This window comes from Siphateles boraxobius, unplaced genomic scaffold, assembly GCF_051911475.1.
Source record: "Siphateles boraxobius isolate OS27281-9 unplaced genomic scaffold, OSU_SipBor_1 41, whole genome shotgun sequence".
NCBI classification, from domain to species: domain Eukaryota; kingdom Metazoa; phylum Chordata; class Actinopteri; order Cypriniformes; family Leuciscidae; genus Siphateles; species Siphateles boraxobius.
The window spans coordinates 4,946,536-4,957,163 of record NW_027509042.1 but is presented as its reverse complement, the minus strand read 5'-3'; the positions used below and the strand labels follow the sequence as shown (position 1 = coordinate 4,957,163).

Sequence of the window (10,628 nt, the reverse complement as noted above, 5' to 3'; positions counted from 1 at the left end):
TATTAAAAAAAATACATTAAAATTTCCATTTATAAATTTTTTTTTTTTTTTTTTAGCTTTCTTAATGAATTTTATTTGGATTTTTTGTTCATGGGTGAAAAAAAAAAAAAATTAATAATCTAGGTATGAAAATGTAAATCTAGGTGCATGGAGTAACTGTCCCAAGACACAATGATGAAAAATCTTTAACATCATCTTTTATACTTATATAATCTATAATCTTAAAAGACTTGCAGGAAGCTATTTTGTTGTGATAAAACAAGAAATTATATCAAGAGAGCGGAGTCCTGTGAATGGACATAATACATATCCAAGAATATGTTTAAATTGTAAGATATTATTAATCATAGACAAGCTGTTAGATGTTTCCCCTCGTTCACGAACGCAGGAAATTTTGGAGCTGTGTGTGTAAAACACGATCATTTTTCTGCTGGACTCCACAGATGGCTGTAATACGACCTAATCTAGTGTAACTAGACTCCTGTACAACGTTTTTGATGTTTTAGACAGACATTTACAATAAATCTGTCTACAGAGGTGAACGTTTAGAAACTTTAGAAACATGGGATGCCTTTATTTTTGAGAGAAGACTTATCTGGTGGTTTCAGCATTGTGGAAGTGGATGTGATCTTCTGGTCTGAAGGCCACAACTTTGCTATCTTCACCTTCATGTTGAAGAATAGAATCAAAATATGGCTTCTTGCTGACTTTTATAGGGCTGACGTCACAAAGGAAACCCTTGACCTGATTCCTTATTTTTTTGGATGGACTTGCTCTGCCATGTCTGATCACATGGATAACAGCTGCTACTGTAACTAGTCATTTTTCAAAGTTAAATCGGAACAGTTGACATTACAAACAGCAAACACTTCAAATATCTAAGCTGACCAGACATGATTATATAATGTTTAATTTATGATAGGCTATATAAATTAAAATATGCTATATAGCCTATCTACACACACACTCTTAAAAATAAATGTTCCAAAAGAGGGTTTTCACAGCAATGCAGCAGTGAACAGTTTTTTAAAGAACCATATCTTCTTTGTTTGAAGAACATTTGAAGATTAACTTTTCCTCTATAAAGAAGCTTTTGTGGAATGGAAAGGTTCCATGGATGTCAAAGGTTCTTTATGGAACCATTGATTCCAATAAAGAAGCTTTGTTTTTAAGAGTAGTTATATATACACTCACCTAAAGGATTAGGAACACCATACTAATACTGTGTTTGACCACCTTTCACCTTCAGAACTGCCTTAATTCTACGTGGCATTGATTCGACAAGGTGCTGAAAGCATTCTTTAGAAATGTTGGCCCATATTGATAGGATAGCATCTTGCAATTGATGGAGATTTGTGGGATGCACATCCAGGGCACGAAGCTCCCGTTCCACCACATCCCAAAGATGCTCTATTGGGTTGAGATCTGGTGACTGTGGGGGCCATTTTAGTATAGTGAACTCATTGTCATGTTCAAGAAACCAATTTGAAATGATTCGAGCTTGGTGACATGGTGCATTATCCTGCTGGAAGTAGCCATCAGAGGATGGGTACATTGTGGCCATAAAGGGATGGACATGGTCAGAAACAATGCTCAGGTAGGCCGTGGCATTTAAACGATGCCCAATTGGCACTAAGGGGCCTAAAGTGTGCCAAGAAAACATCCCCCACACCATTACACCATCACCACCAGCCTGCACAGTGCAAGGCATGATGGATCCATGTTCTCATTCTGTTTACGCCAAATTCTGACTACCATCTGAATGTCTCAACAGAAATCAAGACTTATCAGACCTGGCAACATTTTTACAGTCTTCAACTGTCCAATTTTGGTGAGCTCTTGCAAATTGTAGCCTCTTTTTCCTATTTGTAGTGGAGATGAGTGGTACCCGGTGGGGTCTTCTGCTGTTGTAGCCCATCCGCCTCAAGGTTGTGCGTGTTGTGGCTTCACAAATGCTTTGCTGCATACCTCGGTTGTAACGAGTGGTTATTTCAGTCAAAGTTGCTCTTCTATCAGCTTGAATCAGTCGGCCCATTCTCCTCTGACCTCTAGCATCAACAAGGCATTTTCGCCCACAGAACTGCCACATACTGGATGTTTTTCCCTTTTCACACCATTCTTTGTAAACCCTAGAAATGGTTGTGCGTGAAAATCCCAGTAACTGAGCAGATTGTGAAATACTCAGACCGGCCCGTCTGGCACCAACAACTATGCCACGCTCAAAATTGCTTAAATCACCTTTCTTTCCCATTCTGACATTCAGTTTGGAGTTCAGGTGATTGTCTTGACCAGGACCACACCCCTAAATGCATTGAAGCAACTGCCATGTGATTGGTTGATTAGATAATTGCATTAATGAAAAATTGAACAGGTGTTCCTAATAATCCTTTAGGTGATTGTATATATATATATATATATATATATATATATATATATATATATATATATATATACTGTATATATATAACTACTGGAAACTACATTTCTTTTCTTTTTTTTGTATTATTATTTTGCTTTCCAAGTCTCTAGTCCTTACCAACGATTATTAATTGTTCCCTTTAAATGGTGTTTACATCAGACTCGTTATCACTGTCACCGGAACCACAGACACACATGCAAACACACTGATAACAACTGACTCAAAAACGGCTCTTCGTTAGAAGGATAGAAAAATCTATTTTAAAAAAAACATACTGATAATTACCATATTCATATAAGTTATATCTTTTGTTTGTGTTGTGCTGCATTATGCAGCCCATGATCATTCAGATCACAGCAAACATATCGGATAAACCACTTCTCAGACCAATGCATTTGTTTAACTGAAAACAACTGGTGAAAGATACTGTATCTTAATATACTACTGACTAAGATATTTATGTAAAAGAACAGCGGAGAATATGCTTACCTGTTGTCACTTGGCTCTTATGTTGTAAAAAGTAAGTCTGGACGTTGCTCATCAGATGAAATGCAAACATGCTTTATAAAATGTTATGAACTTTAAATAGGCTAATACTAGGCAAGGCAAGTTTATTTATGTAGAACATTTCATACACAATGGTAATTCAAAGAGCTTTACATAGAAGAAATTAAAATAATCAAAAGAAATAAGAATAATTATAACAGTTTAGAATAAAAAATAAAGTAAAATAAAGTTCGAATACTAGGACGAACAGTGGCACAGTCATTCATTAAATGCACAGCTAAACAGAGGTGTTTTGAGTCTGGATTTGAATGTGACTACTGTTGGAGCACATCAGATCTCTTCTGGAAGCTGGTTACAGCATAGTAGATAATAGCAGACTGACCATGCTTTGAGTGAACCCTTGGTATTTCTAGCTGATTTGACCCTAATGATCTGAGTGATCTGTTGGGTTTATATTCAGTGAGCATATCTGCATTGTATCAAGGTCAATTGAATGATTTATATACCAGTAATAATATTTTAAAATCAATCCTAATTGTAACTGTGAGCCAGTGTAAAGACCTGAGGACTGGTGTGATGTGTTCATATTTTCTGGTTCTGCTCAGAATCCTGGCAGCAGCGTTCTGTATGAGCTGCAACTATTAAAAGTACACCGCCCAAATAATGATTCTTTATTGTATTTCTTTATTTCAAAGATTTTTATTGAAAACTAAAACTGTAAAACAATTGTTTTCATTCATTGAAATAAAATTAAAATAAAGATGAAAAACTAACAATCAACTGAAATAAAATAAAATAGGTTTAAGTATTAAAATTACTAAAACTAAAACTGAAATAAAAACGGTTTCACTTTATTTTGATGGTCCCTTTAACACATTCTGTTGTCTATAAGTAACATTGCACCTTCATGTCTACTAACTGTCATTAGAGTATTAGTAGAGTATTAGTAAACTGGTAGGGTTAGGGTTAGAATAAGTTGACATGTAGTTGCAAAGTTACTTATAGTCAGTAGAGTGTCTGTTGGAGGAGCATCACAATAAAGAGTTTGCAGATATGAAGCAGATAGACCACTAATACTCTAATGAGAGTTAGTAGACATGTAGTTGCAAAGTTACTTATAGTTAACAGAATGTTCAAAAGGGACCATCACAATAAAGTGTTACCAAAAAACTGTTAAAAATTACTGTTAAAACAAAATATTAATAAATAATATGATAGTAAATAATACTAACACCGTTTACACAATACATTTAAACAAAATCATATTGTTTGCCTCATTATCCCAGTTTGTTTGACAAAAATGTATTGATAGTAGATAATTTACTGAGAGAGAGAGAGAGAGAGAGAGAGAGAGAGAGAGAGAGAGAGAGAGAGAGAGAGAGAGAGAGAGAGAGAGAGAGTATGGTATTTATGGTTTATAGAAGCAAGAAAGCGTCTGACAAACAAACTATTTTTTCGTTAAGAGATACCCAATAAGAGAGCTAGTTTCGATACTTACTCCACGCCTCCTGGCAGACACGAAGAATAAAACTGCAGTGAAGATTCATGTGAGGATCATATGACCGCCTGAGATTCAACATGGCTCGCGTGCTGCTCTTTTATCTGTTTACTCTGTCGGGTGTTTTCGCCGGACGGTATTATAATGAGAACGAGCCCTGCTACAGACCCCAGCCGGGGAGAAACCTTCAAGGACTGAAGTATGACAGACTTTTTTCTAAACTGATGAATTTGACAGAATTTTTCTAAACTTGATCAAACTTACGTTGGATATGATTTATATATTCCTGAGTTGTGCAGAAATCCGACACTAGGGTTGTGTTTTAAAATCTAGTGAGCTGCCTAGACAGCAGTTTTGGGTAGGCTACCGTATGTTTGTTCAGTCAGGCTACTTGCGAGTAATCCACACTGTAACGTTAGCCTATGCTAAATATACATTAAACAAACCAAACGTGTATTTTGTTATAGGTAAAGTTACTTTTTTGAAATCTGTTCTAAAATAGGTAAAAATAAATGTTCTACGTAATCTCATGTTGATAAATATGATAAATAGAAATAAGTTATTTAACTGTCTTTATGCTAATGTATTTCCAGTTGTGCTTGACTTACATTTGATATGTTATTATGATATCATATTTTTGATCCTGGCTCATATGGGTTATGTTCGGAATAACTGCCACTTTTACTATTTTTGTGCAATAAAAAATGTGATTTTTTCTGCTTTAAACTGATTTGTTAAACTGTTCAGTATTGACAACAGCATACTGTATCCCACAGTGCAATGCATTCAAATTGACTTTGGATGTCCAGCGTAATGCATGAATCAGTTTTTCCATTATTTGGTCATCTCATTTTAATTTTTTGGCTCAATTGTCGCCCAGTGTACTACAGGCGGCTCACGTCATGGCAATTCGGCACATGAAATTATTAAGAGAAAAACACAGCAGAGTGGTGAAAAGGTAGCCATCATGAGACCGTTTGACACCTGTTTCTATTATAATTATAAATGTTATGCCCTCAAGGTTCATTTCCCATTTTTGGTTGTTAACTGAAGAACAGATGGCCTGTTGCATGAGTTTTTTTTTGCTGGATTTTCCTACATGACCCCTTGCTGCTTGCTGTGAATGCCCTTTCAGTGTTTTTGTGGTCAGTGAAGTAGCCTATATGTATACGTAGATGGTTTAACAACTTTTTCTTGTATTCTTCAGGACTGGACCACGCCCTTATGAATATATGAATTTAAAAGACGTCCCCAAAGTATGGGACTGGAGAAACATAGACGGCGTCAACTTCGTCAGCACCACACGCAACCAACACATACCCCAGTACTGCGGCTCATGCTGGGCACATGGAAGTACTAGTGCGTTTGCAGGTGAGGGAAAATGTTGTTAAAAATGTTAAGAGGGAGTTCAACCAGGTTTGTGTGTGTGTGTGTATCAAAAGAGGTTCAAGAAGGGGTACTCAACCAACTAAAAAGGAGTAAAAACTAAAAATTGCTTGGAGAAAAGGTGCAGCACTCACCAGAGGAATAAACTAGAACTTTTATTAGTTAAAGGCAGGGTAGGTGATTTGTTCCAGAATTTTTTTTTGTTATCCTGGTTGAAAGTCTCTTCAATTCAGATTGCTATCGCTAAGATAAGTGGTCTTAATGTATTTATATGAATATATATCGTCTGTGGAAGGTGTAGGACCATAAAATATTCGTCCTACCTGCCTGTCAACGTATGTATTTCCATACCTCTGCACACCTGCTTGCGCAAACATCACGAGTCATCAGCACGTTTCATGCTATGCAGAGTTAGACCGTTGTCAGTCACTGAGCTCCGCAACCGAAACAGCAGCCATAGTTCCTCCTGAACCAAAACAATGAGCTTATGCTGCGTTCACACCATAATTTGGAAGAGATGGAAACCCGTGACGTTATATTTGGAGCAGTTCATTATTATTGTGTTGTTATGTGCTTTGAGACATGAGGTAGTTTAACACCGTCTCTCGTGACACTTTTGTTTGCTCCCTGTTGTACGCGTTCATGTGTTCTGTCAGGACCACTATCGTCAAATACGATTGACAATTAGCATATAGTTTGGGTTGGCGGTCTGGTTCTGTTTAGGGCTAGAACGCCTAGCAAGGATAACAGCCGGGAGAGCAGCGATAACCCCCCTTAGGGTAAACGGAACAGAACCAACATGAATGTATTGCAGATATCATTAATTCAATATTTTAATGTACAAAAAATTTCGAGAATTTAGTCAGATTCAGAGGGGAATCAGAAAGCCAAATCCTGACTGGAGACAGGAGGAGCTGGGGATGGAGGAGGGTAATTAGCTCCTGAGAAACATGATAGCTGTTGATAATACTGAAGGAGCTTATATATGAGTACAGTGATAGGCGTCTATTCCTATAGGTAGACGTGGATCAACTGAGTGTCGACTGATGCAAGCTTGATTAACGTGACTTGCCAGAACGCTTGATTTTTGAAGGAGGTGTGACTTTGGAGATCCTCTGATGGAAGGGTGGGATCTTATGTTTTCAAAGCTAGCTTGCTATTGCTAGCCTCTCCGAAAATTGCCAACCCTATCTTAAAGGGTCATGAAACCCCCCTCTTTAAGCTCAAGTCTAGCTCACAATCTTTTTGAAAAATGCAACTTAAATGGGCGTGGATGGCTGTGAGAAGAAGGGAGGGAGTGGGTGTGGCACGGCAGGGGAGAGGGGGAACTGTCATCAGCCAGCAGTGTTGCCAGATGCACGATAATTATCGTATATGTAAAATAATTTTGACCTCTGTACAATGTACAATGACCTCTGTACAATGTATCAATAATGAACAATAATTTCAGTTTTCAGTCGTTCGTCCAAACACACACATACACACACACACAGGCACCACACGGTGTCGCCCGGACCGCACGTCAACACTACACATTCACAAGTCTCCCGCATTAAGCATACAATTGATATATTATCGAAATATCTAAAATGTTCATAACGACCGCTTATTTAACAAAAGTCAAGTAAAATGACCAGGGTTACATTTTAGACACACACATACCTCTGAAGGGATAGAAAAGTCCTCAGGACTTGGTACTGCATTACTCGCAAGACGTAACTTGCATTGGTCATCGACAACGCCGAAGTCCACCATTCTCCAGTTCTCGAAGCTCTCTCGGGTAAAATGTTTGCGGGCACACGTATTAGATGTGTCCGTGGTTGATGGCCAACCAACCGCCCGGAGCCAGAGTCCAGCCCTGGCAGCATCGCGGGGAAATATATTCAACCCACTTTGACTTTTGCACCACGAAAATATACACTTGCGTCCCATGATTGTCTCTCTCCTTTACTACGCGATGTCACAGTTTAACATGTCTGTGGAAAGACCCCACGTGGTGTCATGAATAATTAAGAGACAGTGTCTTCTCATAGGAATAAAAACTCAGTCTCATTAATAATTATGAGAGACCGATGAGTCATCAACGCACTACACTGTGCTCTGCCACGTCACAGCCTGCGATGAAGATTTTAAACCCGGAAGACGAAAATAGCGGGGAAAAACTAAATTTTAACCATTCTCACCCTACTATTAAATCTAACAGATGCTAACATTATCTTCAATGGTGTTCAACACACATATCTCTGTTAAAATCTGACCCTTTAAGAAAAGGTTTACGTTTCGGCTTCATCAGACATTCAGGCCTTGAGAATGGCCGTTACCTGTTTTTGTAAACAAATAAAGTTCCTGTGAATCAAAAATGGAAATACTTAGCAATATATCTTGGCTGTTTTTTCCCCATGAAAATGAAAAACCACAGAACATGGCCAGCCTTATTATAGCCTCATAATTCAAACAACCCTATTTTAGCCACATTCAGGAAAAGCACAGAATGACATTAGATGATAGTAAAGAAAATCATACGGTTATTTAATCATTAAAAGTGCAATGGCCTGGAAATGTCATGTAGTTTTATGCCATTTTCTTTTTTCTGTCTACCACCTGACTCTCATGTGATCTGCAGTTATGACCTAAAGGTGTTTTCCTGATCTGCAAGTTTCTGCATGTTTGAGATTAACCATTTCAGCATATTTGTGAACATGATACTTCATGTTAGATGAACTATTACATATTAACCAACCATCAATATTAGCTAGGATGACATCATCTATTTTGTAAAAATGCAATAAATAAAATAGTCATATTTAAAAACATGTATAAATATTCTCTAAAAATTTTTTTTTACTGTTTTCTTTTCAGTTTTTTGTCAGCGTATGTGACTTTATTTATTTTTTATTTTAGATCGTATTAACATCAAGCGGAAAGCGGCATGGCCATCTGCCTATCTCTCTGTCCAGAACGTGATTGACTGTGGCGACGCGGGTTCCTGCCATGGTGGAGATCATTCTGGCGTGTGGGAATATGCAAACACTAAAGGCATTCCTGACGAAACCTGCAACAACTACCAGGCCAAGGATCAGGGTAAAAGAGTTGTCTGGTTGAGCATCTTGCTTAATTGGATATGCAGTCAGTGCTTGCATTTATAATTTAATGTGCATTTCTGTTTTTTCAGATTGTAACGTCTTTAATCAGTGTGGAACCTGCACAACCTTTGGCGTGTGCAATGTTGTAAAGAACTTCACTGTCTGGAAAGTTGGAGACTATGGCTCAGTCAGTGGGCTGGACAAGATGAAAGCTGAGATCTATTCTGGAGGACCCATCAGGTATACAGACTGGATTTGTACGATAAGGTTTTATATTTGAACCAACATTAGGAGATTTTTTGTTTACACGTTGACACTTTGCCTTTGTAGTTGTGGGATCATGGCAACAGACAAGCTTGATGCGTACACTGGTGGCGTGTATTCTGAGTACGTACAGGATCCCGGTATAAACCACATTGTATCTGTTGCTGGTTGGGGCGTTGATGAGAGTGGAGTGGAGTACTGGGTCGTCCGTAATTCTTGGGGAGAGCCATGGGTAAGCAAAACCTGAAATGATATGCTGGTGAATCCCTCACACAAGTTTAGATGTTGAATGTATGTCCTGCTCTTTTGTTATTTAGGGAGAGAAAGGCTGGCTCAGAATTGTCACCAGTGCATACAAGGGCGGCAGTGGGAGCCAGTACAATCTCGCCATAGAAGAGGACTGCATGTACGGAGACCCCATCCTACCCAAGAACTACCTGTAGATGCCCGTGACGTGTTTTTCATAGAGACAGTGCAGTCCTCAATCAGTCCAAACTTGCCAAATTCTAAAGGGCTTTTATATCCAGGGCAAGAATGATTTTCTGATGCTAGCCAAGATCAGTTGCAGAGGTTTTAATAGTTTTTAATGAAGATCTCAGGAATGATTGATCAGAAATTGTACAGATTTGTTCTTGTAATTCTGCGTTTGTTGGTCTCCTTTTTTAAAATGTTCTACACCACTTAATGAACACAAAGGGAAAAGCAATCCATTGTTGTTGTTTTTATACTAGGACATTTCGTATTTTAGGATGTTTTAAATGGCCAATTATCATCTAATAACTTGTGTGCCGATACGTGCCTAAGTTTTGGGGTTTGCAATGGTTTATTAAAAGCGAAAGTACAGTTTGCTTTTTTTAAATGAGAATTTTGTTTTCAATCGCACTCAATAAAAGTCTTATCAGGTTTTACTCCTTGTTGTTTTAATTCTGTTATTGTTATTTTAGTTTAAACTGTGTGGTACATCTGAGGGCTTTTCCTTAAAACAGGATTAGAAAACAAGCCAGTATTATTTTGGTTAATCAGACTCATTGTCGGTTGATTCTGTTTCATAAAGCAAATTAAAAAAGTTCAAACTCAGTTACTCTAGCAGCTTATGCTGGGAAACTAACCAGGTCCAGGGCAAGCTAACTGTCAGGCTAAGCCTGAGTTGTTAGTAATGATATTACCACTGACGCTCTCGCATACCATTATTTGACGTTATTAACCACTATCAGTCCAAAAATAAATATACAATATACAGAAAACCAACTTAAATAAGGCTACAATGATGTAAGACTTAATTAGATAGTTTTAAAAATGTATGAATACATTTCTCTCTGGTTTTGTTTGGCAGCTGTAGTACATTTTATGGTTATTAGAATATTAAAATAAAATAAAAAGTTTTTAAAGCAGACGTTTAAATCACAAAATTAAAATAAATAACAAAAGCACAGACTAAATTTTAACTGGTAAGATGAATCTGAGCTCAGTA

At 37.6% G+C, this 10,628-nt stretch overlaps 1 protein-coding gene across 1 annotated transcript; it reads left to right on the top strand.

Moving 5' to 3' along the window:
* Positions 1-4,319: 4,319 nt before the first annotated feature.
* Positions 4,320-10,065, top strand: ctsz (cathepsin Z). The gene is made up of 6 exons (XM_077197915.1): positions 4,320-4,623; positions 5,632-5,795; positions 8,712-8,891; positions 8,983-9,133; positions 9,224-9,389; positions 9,475-10,065. Exons 1-6 carry the CDS (start codon positions 4,505-4,507, stop codon positions 9,598-9,600), a joined length of 906 nt encoding a protein of 301 aa, XP_077054030.1. The 5' UTR covers positions 4,320-4,504; the 3' UTR covers positions 9,601-10,065.
* The last annotated feature ends 563 nt before the right edge of the window (positions 10,066-10,628 follow it).